The 14486-nt window shown below is 44.7% G+C and overlaps 2 protein-coding genes across 4 annotated transcripts; one reads left to right on the top strand and one right to left on the bottom strand.

The window, feature by feature from the left end:
- Window positions 1-606: 606 nt before the first annotated feature.
- Window positions 607-8906, bottom strand: LOC128890832 (uncharacterized). Of its 2 annotated transcripts, none has more exons than XM_054149730.1 (7): window positions 8637-8906; window positions 7345-7481; window positions 6080-6295; window positions 5844-5960; window positions 5096-5183; window positions 4883-5021; window positions 607-4288 (listed from the first exon to the last, which is right to left on the bottom strand). In XM_054149730.1, the coding sequence occupies exons 1-7, from the start codon at window positions 8872-8874 to the stop codon at window positions 4078-4080; spliced, it is 1146 nt and encodes a 381-aa protein (XP_054005705.1). In that variant the 5' UTR covers window positions 8875-8906; the 3' UTR covers window positions 607-4077. The 2 variants fall into 2 exon arrangements, with proteins under 2 accessions (XP_054005705.1, XP_054005706.1); XM_054149731.1 differs by having other exon boundaries at window positions 6080-6283.
- Window positions 8907-11125: 2219 nt separating this feature from the next.
- LOC128890835 (macro domain-containing protein CT2219-like) lies at window positions 11126-13085 on the top strand. Of its 2 annotated transcripts, XR_008460687.1 has the most exons (7): window positions 11126-11357; window positions 11428-11554; window positions 11713-11970; window positions 12047-12163; window positions 12220-12428; window positions 12521-12657; window positions 12734-13085. XR_008460687.1 is itself a non-coding variant. In XM_054149734.1 (6 exons), the coding sequence occupies exons 1-6, from the start codon at window positions 11343-11345 to the stop codon at window positions 12605-12607; spliced, it is 813 nt and encodes a 270-aa protein (XP_054005709.1). In that variant the 5' UTR covers window positions 11126-11342; the 3' UTR covers window positions 12608-12707. The 2 variants fall into 2 exon arrangements, 1 of the variants encoding a protein (XP_054005709.1); XM_054149734.1 differs by lacking the exon at window positions 12734-13085 and having other exon boundaries at window positions 12521-12707.
- Window positions 13086-14486: the final 1401 nt, after the last annotated feature.

Below are 14486 nucleotides of genomic sequence, written 5' to 3'. Positions count from 1 at the left end.
ACATTGCGACAATATACTATTGACAACTGTGCGTCGCGTTGCGTAAAGGCCCGGGAGGGTCGTCGACGGGCATAAGCCTGCTTGACTGTACTTTTCACGCCCTTTTCCACGGTCGTCCAAATTATTATGTCCCCGTGACCCTTCTCCGTCCGTAAACAGACATCTGCCATTACGAGGGCCACGATATCCGTGAAAATTTCACAAAACGACACTTGCGTCGACGTCGCGATCATTTATGTAATTACGAAGCAGTGAAGTGTTTACCATATGGTAAAGATCTTGGTTTAGTATCTCGCGTTGTTTTCTCAATTTTTACATTTGATTTTAGCGATACTTGTCTAAGAGGCACTAGGTCGGGTCTGAATCGAGACTCGTGGGATCGATCTGTATATCATTTTCCAACTCTGGACTCACCTGATACAAGGCTCGAGGTTTTGAGAAGTAGTGGGGACGACCTCGCGCCTCTTAGACAGGATCCATTCAATCTCATGTCTTTCCTAACTGGAAAAAATATCCAAGTATCCAGCAACTAATTAAGACGTTGTAATGGTGAACAAAAATAAAGTAACGGAGCGAATGATAGGATGAGCGACTACCGCAACGAACTTGTATAACAGCCTTTATTTTTATCGATACGATACAATTTTTAATAGCCGCACGTTACTCACCGTGTCGCTGTATCGCGCAGAATCCGTAATCCGTCCTCTCCTACCGTGATGTTACAATAATTACTATGAGACTTAACGTTTGCAGAAATAGGTCAAGCGGTATGATTCGTAATTCGACTCAGTCCCACCGAAATTCTCGAGACTTAGCACTCTTCCTCGGCGTGTCCTTTCCTCCTACATTTCTCTGGTAAAAATGCACCACGTCGACAGTGTTCCACGACGAGTGCTGCAAAGTTACGGACCAAAGCCACTCCCCCGTTCGAACGGCGTCGTCAAAGAAACGATCACTCGGAAACAGGAATCGATTCGTCATTTCAATGTTTTGATTTCCTTCTTATTGATATAAGTTATGCCACGTTTTCACTTGATTCGAGCAAAGTGTATTAAATTGCGTTTATTCGTGTTTCAGTATAGAAGCGACGATGATCGAGGAATAGGGTTGTCTATGCCCTTCTCTCGCCTATAGAACTCGACTGCGATGGAGAGGAAACCGTAAATAGAAATTGACTACCAAAGGAATTTCGATCTCGTAATAATTATCGTTCATAATTATGTAGTATAATAAAGGTTCAATAGTCAGGAGGGAATTTTATTCGCTGCGATTCAGTTGCATCGTTTAGGTGGAAAAGGGACTAAAGTGAGAACATCGCCATTTGTATCGAAACAAATTCTAACGTTCGGAAATCTCTTCTTGCATTACGGAACGTTCAAATGGTGATCCTTAAATCCTTAGATCGCGTCGTTCGAGTGGGAGAACGGCCTAACTCGTATCCGTTATTAACGTCTATGATAAGATTGGCTTTAGCACAAAAATACACATCTTCGTAAATTACATCTAGACCATCCCCGTGATATATAATACCGTATCGTGAAGTAACTTCGTTTCTTTGTCTGATGGTTCGAAAAAAAAAAAAGAAAAAACCGTTGGAACGCTGAGCCATCTCGCGATCGACAGAGAGATCCGATCCACGGCGCGCACGCCTCTCGAATTCCTCGAATCGCGCGAAAAGGGAAACACATTCCATCGTTCTGCCGACGCTGACTCGCGAATCGACGACGCCTAACGACGACGCCTAACGACGACGTCGACTTCGTCACAGAAATACGATGCACGACATATCCATAATACGTATATATGTATGTATATATATATATGTATATATATGAATATGCATTCATGCATGTATGTATTTATATATTTACACACGAAGTTTCAACTTTAATATGCACTTGGAAGACAGAGGTCATATGTTACGCACATATCGATAATTGTAAATTTATACGCGCAGCGTATGCGTTACACTTAGGTACGCCGTTGCTCCTTAACTATAACTACATATGTACAGGGTGGTCGAAGACAAATGCCACGAAATTTAAGTGTATTCCGTAGCAAAAGAAAATTGCGTTTGAGGATTTTTTTACTTTGTGACTCGTAAAGAGGGTATTTAAGTTCTGCGCTCTCGTGTTGAGGTCTCGTCAGGTATTGAGTCTTACTAAAAAGTTAAACGAGCATCTCAAACTTGTCGTGCCTGTTCAACAATTACTGGCTCGTTTTGTTTCGGTACATAGAATCAGCTTTTAAAGTCCCCGACACCTGTCTCCGAACACCCTGCGTATCCAGCGTGAATTGGCGGATCGTTCGACGTTATCCTTCATTGTTCTTGATAATCCTCCTCTCGGAGGCGCTCTTTTCACTTCGAACTTACGTAATCTTGATATGAGGATACCCGAACCCCCCATTGCACTACTGCTAATTTTACAGGACATTCCACCTCGAAGAGGACTCTGCTCAAAAATCAACAAACACCGATTAATCTCTCTTCCGAGAAATCGAGTAGAATTCCAGCAACGGAGGGTCCGAGATCGTTAGCGACGATGTTCCTCCAAGAACGACTCCATACGCTGACGGATCGTTGAAATGGAACTATCCATCGACTAATAATGAATGCACGCGACATATTAAAGAATCTTCAAAAATCATCGGGCGATCGTCGAAGCTCGCGACGCTAGAAAACTGCGAAATAAGAGCGACACCTTCTCCGTCCTCACCCGGTGGCGAGGGTGGTCTCGGCGTGAAAAAAATGCATCGAGTAATTCACTCGCCAGCTTCGTCGATCGCCCAAACATATTTACACGATATGTTACATCGAGAATTATTAGATAGAAACGAAACGAGCTACTCCAGCGATCGTTGCGCACGCGTAGGAACTGCCACGAGCGACCGTCGAACTGTAAGACTTTGCTTACGTCTCGATACAAGACTCGACGGACTCAGACGTGGACGAATCCTTCGAGGAATCCTGAAAGGAATCCTTGTAAGGTCGAAGCTGCCCGACGCAACGATCGCTGAATACAGTATTTACAGGACAAAGGGCGAGATAAACTATCGAAGCAATAGATTAGGGCCGCGATCGACGCGAAAATGTCCCGTCGCGAACGAAGTTCGACGAAACGAGACTTCTAAGAGTTCTCCAGCTGCCTGACAGGGCGTTTATTTCGGGGTCACGGAGGCGTACAACGCGAATCATAACCCAGTGAGTGGAAGGAAGCTCGCGAAAGGAAACGTTGCGATGCGTCGCGTAACACGACGCCCCGCGTCGGTGCGCGAGGGATACACGATGCCTTACGAAAACTTTAAGCAAACCGCGCCGGTTTGCGCTCGATGGAAGAAATATTGCGCGAATATACGTGTCACGGCTATCGATGAGGATTATTGGAAAGGTGATTAGGATTAGGACCTGACAGAAAACAGAGGACCTGATTGAAACAAAAAATGGAATCCTTGAAACTTTTGGTTGCTTCGCGATGGAGAGGAATTTCGCATTGGAAATCAAAGGATATTGGACTGGATTTTATGACGATGATTAGGAGAATAGATTCGAACCTAACAGAATTCGAGAAAAAGTGAAACCCTTACGGCTTCGTCCTTGGTTGCAACGCGAAGGAGAGAGTCTCGTTTTACCTTGCAAACCAAAGATTAAATCAACATTACATCTTGTTTGATTATGAAAAAGACTTTGTTTAGAGAAGAGCGAGTCGACTTCCTCGAATTAAAAGGCTAGCAACCACCCTCTGGTTTCCCAACGTCCTCATCGAGATTTCCACGGAAACGGAAACTTGAATCGATGTTGAATCTAACAAAATGGCGATTGCTATCCCACAAATGAGCGCAGTCTCCTCGCGAACTCCTCTACTCGGCTACCAACGTCGACGAACCTTTGGATGAGACTCGTTTGGGTTTCGAAATCCTTGGTTAGATCTGATTATGGAGTAGATCCATCGACCAGGTTGGAAACGGTCGTGGCTCGAGGAAGAGGATTCGACGACGAAGAAGGTACGGTTTGTCTCGTTTGGGAGTGTCGGTTGTCCTCTGAAGTAGGTCTCGCGTGTTTCTTCGGCATCCGGGGACTTATTCCATGGTGTCGTACTTGACCTTCTTCACCTTGAAGTAGCGATAGGCCGCGTATCCGGTGATGGTCAGCAAGACTGCAGCAGCCAGGGTCGAGCCGACCGCCACTGGGGCGGTCTCGTCTCGAAATCCGCGGGCGCCTAGCGATGTGCAGGAAAACTCCGTTGCGAATTCATTGTTCTTGAACTTGAACGGCTGCAGCTTCATGTCTCTGCAATTACAGACGAAAGTGTGAACACTTTTGTTCGAGGTCTCTAGGTAAGTTGGAGGAGGAGGACTGGAGGACCCTGGATGGAGGAGGTCTGCCTTCGTTGTTGGGTGAATATTCTCGAATCGACATGGAGGTTATTTTAGATGATTGCACTGTCTCTGAGTGTACTGTGTTTAGGATCGGTGTGGGTGAACAAAAATTCTGTGAGTAATTTTAGCCGAGTAATTTTGTGAGAATGACGCCTCTGAAGATTTCTTAAGGGAAGACAGTATTTAGTGCATATCTAAAACAGTGAGAAAGATCGTGATTGTTAAATTGTTACTAGAATACACGAACTGTATTTTCATGAAATCAACCAATTCCTGATTAAGACCGATCGCACACGAGCGCAATTGATCAGTTTCAAACCACTCTGAATCTAAAGTTAGTTGCATGCGACCGTGGATCTAGGCAAAACAAAGATAGTGGATTAGGTAAAACAAAGAGCGCAAACGATTTACAACACTAATTTCAAATCGGTTGCGCCCGTGTGCGTTCGGCCTAATTTGTGGAGTCTGTAGAATCTATCGAAGGAAATGTGATGGATCGTTATACCTGAGCAGCACGCTGGCATGATTCTTGCCATCGGTCAGGGGGATGATTTTCTCGTCTGTGCAGGAGTACGACTTTCCAACGGGCGTGGGGAACAGCATGGCGGCGTGCTTCTGCCCAGTGCTCAGCCTGATTGTCCTGTCTTGAACGGAAAGAGAATTGGAATCAGTCCAAGATTGTCACGCGAACGTGGAAACCTTGCTGCACTCGACTCACTTGGCTCGTCGATGTGCTCGAAGTGTCGATCACTGGAATTGTAGGTCAGCTCGATTTTCTCCACGTACCATCGCTCCCCACCTGGCGTCTAAAAAATTCAACGAATGATTGTTCGCAACTCTAATTATTTGAGAAGTAATAAAACGGCCGGTTTCTTCTATAATTCTTTCCTAGGATTGAATAAATTTAACGAGGAACGTTGAATTTTCTTTTTCGTTTAAGATTCGCCAAAGGAATCAAAGAATTAAACATTCCATTCCTCGACTTCCATGTAAAAAATTCATACGCCGCCCACTCGTTATCGCGCATACTGGATTAAAGCAGGTATACAATTGAATAATCGCACGGTAGATGCAATCGCGTTTCCCGGAGGCTAATCAGCGAGTAATAATAATGATCGTCGTGTCCCCGGTGGCGTGTTAATCGCGAATAAAAGAGTTTCGCGCGTAGGGCCAACGAGCAAATCGTCGGGAGGCCTTCGTCACGCGATCAGCCGAAATGGAGAACGGAACCGGCCGACTGTACACCGTGGCCGAAGTGAATCGTGGAGGATAAAAGGGCCGACGCGGCTATCGATCTCCCGTTCGAAACGAGCGTTTCGTGTGCAGGTTGAAACGCAGCCACGCAGCTTTCGTGACCTCGATGGTAGACGGTGGAACGATTGGCTGTTCGCGCAACGATAAAAAAGAAAACCGTGGACAAAGGGTAGGAAAATTACATCTCGCGTGTCATTTAATGATCTTCGTACCTTGGCGAAGCTCCACGATAGGACGAACGCGTCCCACTTCAGGGACATCGTCACCGTGGTCTCGCTGTTGCAGTTACCGGTCACTATGGCGTTGTCGGGGACGTAAATGCTCGATTCCTGTGAGAAAGGTTCGTTTGGATCTTGTTAAGACTCTACTTCAGCTCTGGTTTTTGTTGGAAATGGGTAAAATTGGATACGCGATTCCGACGAGGAATGAGAAAGTAAACGCAACGTACTCGATCTTCCCCGAGTTTCGTCCGGTATTTCACGGTGATCAGAGCGTCCACTTGCAGAAGGATGCAGGCTTGCCCATTGCTGCCGTCCAAACGATACAATGGCTGCTCCGCGGAGAACGTCCTGTGCGTTGTCGTCGTCGTCGTCGTCGTTGTCGTTTCCGCGGGTATCGTCGTCGTGGTCCACAGCTCAGAGTTCACCACCGGCTTGGAAATATTGTTCACGTTACATGTTTAAATAACGAAAACGTAATCCAGAAATTAAAATTATTTGAAATGACACGAGCGCGAGTATTATACACCTATAGAATGAATTATACACCTATAGAATGAATTTCGCCAAAGTATTACGCGAGAATTTAAAAATATCAAAGAATGGAAAAATTAATCACGAGGGTGTATACTCATTGGGTTTACTCTGTGTACACCGAGACAGCGTATGCAAATGCTCGACGAGCAACAGGCTGTACTTACACATAGCTTTAGAGCAGCGATCGATCGCGATCTACGATCTTATCGGTGTTAAACAGCACCGTCTTCGACTCTATATTTAACGAATTATCTCGAATGCAAATCGTAGTGCACACTATGAAAACATGATACACCTGCTCCGTCATAGTGCGCTAAAGCCTCCGCCATGAATGCATAAGTGAAACTAAAATCGAATAAAAACAATGGTGCTTCCTTTTTGTTATAGATAGTAGAAGTATCGACGAAACGCTAAACGTTATCGCGGACTAATGCTTTAATCGTTGAAATCGGTGTTCCCATGTGCAAACACCTACCATTAACACCAACACAAGGCCTGCTCCCTCGACAGCGGGAAAAGGTCACATCCTACGAATCAATTTACATAATTGCTCCTCCTGTACATTACAACGCGTTTACTATTTCCGATGCGTGTATCGATCGCGTACAAAGTCCCACGCAGACTTCCGCAACAGTGAAATATTTATTTACGGTCGCGACAAGTCCCTTTCGTCCCTCGAGTCGGGGTTAAACGGGGTTGGATTAATGTTCGCCAGTGAGAAACAACCTTGACAACGCTGAAGACCAGAGTCGAACAAAGCTTCCCCGTCCTTGATGAGTCGCATAACGACGAAGGGGACTAATTATTAGAATCATCGTGCACACTGGGTGGCGCTGGGAGAAGCCCTGTTCGGTGGTCCTTGGACCTAGGAGGTTCTAGGCGCAAGACTCTCGGGCACTATGCGCGGAGTACGCACTCGCTGTTTGCGTTTCTAGAGGGTGATTTTCTTAATTCTTACCAGGGGTAGCTTGGAATTGGAAACGGGCAGATCGACGAGGACTTGGACCGCCCTGCGTGTCGTGTAGAGTTCGTCGTTCAATCTCAGCGGCGCTGACGAAGGGCTGGGGACGCTGAATGCCGTGCTCGAGACGCACCCTGCGGGGAATAAATTCGTTTGTTTCTTAGTCGAAAGTAATTTCGCAGTTTATCTGCTTCAGACCGAAAGCATTTCCGAGGTGGTTGACTCCTTAAGGGCCTCGCACCGCGCGCTTATCGCGCGAAATATTTGGAGAAACGTGTCGCCTATCTTTCCCCGAGACCGGTGATACGTCACGCGAGTAGCCTAAGTCACGCTAGGATTTTTACCCCTCGAGACGTGGATCAACGATCTAAATGGAAACACCGCACGCTCTCCGCGCGAAATGAACGGTTGCTCGAGCGACGATCGCGATCGAGGAATCGAGAAGTCGCGATCTCGCGGAACTTTGAACCGTAAACGAGACTCGACGAATGTCCGTGACCGGTGCTTATCTTTTGAAACATGTTCGATTGTTAAAACATCTGTCGTTGCTAGTTTCTAGATTGGTTTTGGTTGATTTGAATATTCTTGTTTCTAATAGTTGGAATATTGAGGACGATAGGGGGTGGTTTTTTCAACTCGACGTTGGAAAAGAAACCATCGCGAACCTTGTGACAGTCTCTTCAACCCTTCTCAATACCTTAAACAAATTTAACAGAGCCATCTTCTACTTTTGTTCTGCAAACGTTCCTGATCTTGAGTCAGAATCACATGAATCTAGCTAAAATAAAAACTGATAATTCTATCTCCATGTGTCTCAAGAATCAGGAACAAGAAAAATCAATTTCCGCGTTTGATAAAAATATCTCATCGCATAGCCAACAACACAGACCAACGTAAACTGCGACATCAAGATCACTCCCATGCTGAGTACACCTCGATTAACGCTAAAACCCCGTTGCACCAGAGATGGACCAAATTCGAATAACAAATAATACCAATTTCACTTACAGAATAAACTCCTATGCTCACAAAATTCTTACAGAAATCTTTTCGTTCCGAATGTTCAAGATACAAGTAAATTAACACGAGCCTTGCTGCAACCTTGATTCACGAATAACGATTTTATGAATGACTTTAGTCTACATTTACTCGAATAAAATTCTGCCCATCTCCGGTTACATCGGAAGTTGCGTCACGACGAAACCACTGGGCTTTCTGTCGCAGAACCAATCGGTCGACTCGTGCGATTTTACACGGACGCGCATAGTATCCGGTCGAATAAAACTCACACAATATGATGATCGCCTTGGCATAGTCCACGCGACGCGCCATCGTCCCTAGTTCAGTGTTCCGCGATAGCTGCCGCTGGAAAATCACGACTGGATAGCGAGAATCGGGGAAAAAAAATACGCCTGCTCTCGGCGCAGTTCCACGCAAGACGATTCTATCCAGGCGACGTTCGCGAAGCTTGTGAGGCGAACGAGAAAGCTCAGGCGCGGACGGATCGATACCAGAAGCTTTCAGCATGCGCTGCGATGTCCTTCTATACAGGGTGTCCCGCTAATCCTTGCACGGAAGGGAGGAGGATGATTCTGCGAACAAAAATATATTGAAAAGAAAAAGTAAGATTCTTCTACATAAGTATATATTCTTGCTTACATTTTAATTTCTTCGTGGAGCGTAAGAAATACTTGTTTGGTTCTGAGAATAATCTCTACATTGTGTAATTGTTTAGTATAGAACCTTTAGAGGCCTAGAGGGAAACTTTAAATGTTTGTTTACCATGTCTCTCGGCACTTAATGTCTATCAGATCTCAGCATGCAAACTAGTGGCGCCACTAGTTTGCGTGCTCACCGTTCGCAGAGACTTCACAACCGGAAGCACTCAACAGAGTCGACGAAGATCGAATAGGAAGACAATTATCCTCTCGCTTATCCTCCTATGCTGTGCAACTAAATTTAATTGTACAGTCTTTGTTTTGAAAGGATTCGCCCCATCCAGGTTGAGCTGCAATTGCTAGATCATCCTGTATATGGGTGTGTGAAGAAACAGGGTTCTCTCGTTCAGTGATTCTCTACAGGGTGGCGTTGCTGGTGACGTCGGGCGTCGGCGTTCCTCTTCATTCACTCGATGAGTTGGAATACGACCGACCCTTTCGAATCGAACCACCTTCGCCGCTGAATGAATGGCCTTCGCGCACAGATCTCACCATTGATAAGGTCGACCAACCAGAATTGGTTCTCTGGAGTTTTTTACAGATGGATCGAAGCATCGATTTCCGGTTTCGTGGACTGGCCCGGTTTCATTTCCGCTAGGTATTGTATATCGAGTCGAAAACGGAGGAATGTTCTCCACCCTCATCAAAATTTTACGAGGACGGAAGGAATCATTAAACCACGGTTGATAGACTGATCAAAGAATTAACACTCGTTAAACATCCCCTATTAAATTGTTGGGGTGTACTAGAAAATATTGTGCTAGGTTTATTAGAATATTACAGATGCATTAATATCGATGACTACGTACTGAAATCTGGAGAGAATGACCTCTGGGGTGAGGGGTATCTCGTACTCGAAGAAGGCAAAGCACAAAACAGAATTTTCAGAAAACATAAAAACCCCTAATCTATACAAAATATTATTCAAGGTTAATATCTCCAACATTTTGGATCTCCCAATCGTACTTTCAATCCTAACAGAGTTAACAATCCTATCTACCTGTTCCCTTTCCCTCTGTATCATTCTTAAAAATAGCCTTCGCGTTATTAATATGTTACGCCGCGTTCACTTTCATCCAATTTGCGTAAAAAGGACGTTATAGTAATAATACTTGGTGAAAGTTTCGAGAGCGACCGTCCCGCGATCAGTAGATACATGAGGTATGGCACCACACGAGACCACCCCCGCACGAAATTAAAGGGCACGAGAAACGATGTCGCAGGACAGATTTGGTGCATCGGAGCATCGCGTGGGCGGTTGGTCGCGTGGAAAGTTCAAGTTGTCGTCGTTATACGGCATTTTCCGACGAACTTCGGGGAAGTTTGCGCAGGTGACCAGGGGGACGGGGGGGGGCGCGGGGGTCGAGGGAAGTAAATCGAAGATAAACTTAGTGTCTACGTTAACTGACTAAGCTACAAATGGACGCTTTCTTTGAAAAGGACAAAGGTTCGAGTCGGAGAGTTATTCTTGCTTTCTGGTAACTCATAGGCGGTATCTTTAATGGGGGACTCAAGTCTATTGGATCCTTAAAGAGAAAAGATTACATTAGGTCCTCTATTTCTGTTAAAATAATTTTGATTCGGCCATGGGTTTATCGGTCCTGGAAAATAAGGCATTTGGCGTTAGACTACCCTTATTACACGTACGTCTATGAGTAAGAGGGCACTCAGGGTATGTTTAGCTTGACGTTTACACGTTGCTTACGTCGTACTTTTTATCATTCTAAGTATTTCAAGAACAGGAATGACGTCACTACTACACACGTCATCGCTCATGCTTCGTTCATCGAGGTAAATGCAGAGAAGTTGTATTCCAAAGCAATACATTCATCGTAAATTTCAACTTTTACATAAAAGAATCAAGGTACAAATGAATTCATTTTGTTTTTGAACTTATTTCATGTTCCTATGAGCTTTTCCGAATGAAATAATAATAAAGCACAGCAAATGAATCGCAATTTAAATATAGTTCTCGGAACCCCTCAGTAGATGACGCATGTGTACAAGAAGAGAATTGAATAATTCGGACGATTTCCCGTTAGATGTCGCCACATGTGTCCCGTTGCGCCATCAACAAATTAGTGCGTTATTGCCGGTCGCGATTGTGGTTAATCAGATAGAAGCAAAACAACGCGATTTTCCTGAAACTTTTTCTGCAAATAAGTTCGACTCCGACGCGAAACCGTGAAAATACGTAGTTAGATTCAATTTTCCGTTCGAAGGATCGAGAATTCATGACTGACAAAAGTCGTTAACGTCTTTTTCGAATAGAAGACTATGTTCGCTCTCAGAGTAAGGGACGAGAGGATACCACGAGTCGAGTGAACGTCGTAGTGAGAAGAGAATTGTTTCTGATTTCCAGGCGACGCTCGCCGATCGTTTACCAGTTGCCGTCCTACTTCGACTGATCGTTCAGAATCCCCTGTCTGGATCGAATTTTGTCACAGCTGTCAATCCTGAAGCAAGCATGTCGTTCGAGGTTGAAAAACGTAAGGCACACTTTATTTAAATTTTTTTTTAGTTACGTAAAGGTTGATAGTTTCAATCGTACAAGTTTGCATTTTAATTCTCGAATCGACATTGTATCGATACAAATCCTACGGAAAGCGCGTAGAGGTATTCATTATGATTGTCCTCTTTTGAATAGAGAAATTCTTAACCATGCCAATGGAAGAGAAAAGGAAATACTATAAGGGAAGCATTACCACGTTAGATCAAATTCCAACATGGGTGGACTATTGGCATAAAAATAAATCCAATATCGGCTTGTTGACACTTGAGAAAGTCGAGAAAGTTGACAACGAGTTAGCTAACAAAGTTTCAATGTGGCAGGGCGATATCACATCTCTAGAGATAGACGCTATCGTCAATGCTGCAAATTCTAGACTTCTCGGTGGTGGAGGAGGTACATAATAAATATTAAATAGCAAAGCTAGAGGAAGGAATATATGACTCACTAAAGGGTGTGAAATATTCTTTAGTTGACGGAGCTATTCACCGAGCTGCAGGACCAAATTTAAAGAAAGAGTGTGCAACTTTGGGAGGATGTCGCGTCGGAGAAGCTAAAATAACCGGGGCTTATATGTTACCCTCAAAGTGTTAGTATGCACAACAAGGTACAAGAGATAGATCTTTCATAGATGTAATATTTTAGATGTCATTCATACGGTTGGCCCGCAAGGGGAAAAGCCTGAAAAGTTGAGGGAATGTTATGAAAATAGTCTCGCCTTAGCCAAAGAGAATAAATTGCGCACAATAGCATTTCCTTGCATATCAACCGGAATCTATGGATATCCGCAAAGACCGGCGGCCAAAGTAGCTTTGTCGACGGTCAAGAAGTTCCTACTCGACAACAAAGACGCAGTAAGATTTTTCAGAACAGGATATCGTTTCGAAATATTACACGATTTCCGCAAAGAACCGTCAGGTTACTGACGAATCTCTTAAACTTCCAGGTGGATAGAGTTATCTTTTGTCTATTCCTTAAAACTGACAAAGATATATACGAGGAACTGTTACAAAAATATTTTGCTACCGATTAGATATCTGCTGGCAGAGGTGTCGTCCTATATTTTCGAACGAAATTTAGAACGTACGTTATAGGGCTGTATCGAAGTGCGTAAAATAATATACTTCGGAAAATATCAAAAAGACGTATTCTTTTTTAGGCGTCCCCCTTATCGAAACACCCAACTATCGTCAGATAACTTTACATTAATTAGAGTACCAACTAATTCGAGCACTGTTGGAGCGTTTTTCGAAATCTATACAGGGTCTCGAACTTGGGCTAACAAATGATCGCGGTACGGTAGGCAAGCACCTTACCAACTACGCTACACTTTTGGCAGAGCTCGTCAGAATTTTCTTTGAATAGTAGATTACAAATAGAAACTCCGTACAGCGATATATTCGCAATGTTTATTCGATTAAACGGTTGGTTAACTAACCGTTCATCGCATGACGAACCATTGAACATAATATTTCGATTAGGAGAATCAATAAACTTATGTTCGAATTGCATCCTTGGCCCTTTATACCCAACCTGACTTGCGTTAATTTATTACGATCAAATTGATATTTAGGTTTTTATAATATTCAAACGAATATTCCATATCCTCTATTTTTAAATCGAGTCTCGTTTAAAGTAGCTTATTCCTTAAGTAATAGATTCGAAATTCTGTGCCCACATAAGAATTTTGTTTATATTTTGAGAATGGTTTCTGTACTTTCGCAGGTTAACAAACCATCAGAACTTTAACGTTACATATCTCGCGAATCAATAACCGTACTGTTATAAAATCATAATTAATGGCTCCAGTATTTCAAGCTCCATTCTTGCCCTAAAACCTCGTAGATCAGTCAAGCTCCGAAGAAGAAACTTCGAGTTGATGTTTTCTTCCGAGGCTATCGACGGTTCAAAAATTCGCGGTCGTAGTATTAGGAATCGTCGCTACGGTGGCGACGCAACTTTACAATTTGTCCGCATCGTGTCTCGGGCCGACGACGGCGCGTCGCCATCTTGAAAAATCGAAGTGTGGTAATGTCTGTATGTGATAATAGGTGGGGGACGGTCGTTAATGTGGTGCGTCTCGTACGGAAAATCTGTCACAAATGGGTAAATATATTTTGTATTGAAGTCGTTAGTTTGGAGGGCCGCCCGGTCTCGTGGGTATCGCGTCGACCGGAACGACGATACGCTGATAAAAGAAGCACACCCATAGCCCTGTGCTAGTGTTCTCTCGGCGATCTGTCGTGGCGAAGGTGCGCTCTCCTCGAGTGAGAGATCGCGGCTAGTGAGCAGTGCGTGAGCCCGTTAAGGGAGTACGGTGTGAATTTAGTGGATCCCTTGTACGATTCGAACGTTGAATCGATCCTGTGGTACGAGTAGCGAGTAAACGCGACGTCGTTGCATCTTGGAACGTCGCGAGTCGCGGAGTGTGTGCGTGCCGTGCGTGTGCCGCATGAAAATTCACGGATACCTCGGCCCCGTGAAGTAAAGAAACGTTCGTGAAAAGGGGTAGAAATATCGTGGGTTATCGACGTTACGGGGACGTGGGTTGCGTATCTGTTCGGTGGGTCTCGTTCTCTCGGACAAGGCGGACGTACGGACGGAGTCCCGTAATCCTGAATGGCCGCCGCCACCGCTTTCTAGGTTACTGACGGACACCCAAAGAGAGCGACGGAGAACGAACGAAGAAGGACAGAGACGAACGGCGGCCGTGAGAGCGAGAGAGTGAGCGCTAGGCGTAGAGAGAGAAAACGACCGAGACAGAGAGTGGGGTGGCAGTGCTCGCGACTCCATACACGACCGAGTACCGATGTGCGCCCACCGAGGTACGCGATCACCGTCTCCCGGCTGTATTTCTCGCGTTCGTCGCCGATCCCAGATCGGAGACTCGCTGCATGTGGCAGACGAGGCTT

The sequence above is a fragment of the Hylaeus anthracinus genome, unplaced genomic scaffold, assembly GCF_026225885.1.
Source record: "Hylaeus anthracinus isolate JK02 unplaced genomic scaffold, UHH_iyHylAnth1.0_haploid 12001, whole genome shotgun sequence".
NCBI classification, from domain to species: domain Eukaryota; kingdom Metazoa; phylum Arthropoda; class Insecta; order Hymenoptera; family Colletidae; genus Hylaeus; species Hylaeus anthracinus.
The sequence above is the reverse complement of the archived record's forward strand: the minus strand, read 5'-3'. Positions and strand labels throughout refer to the sequence as shown.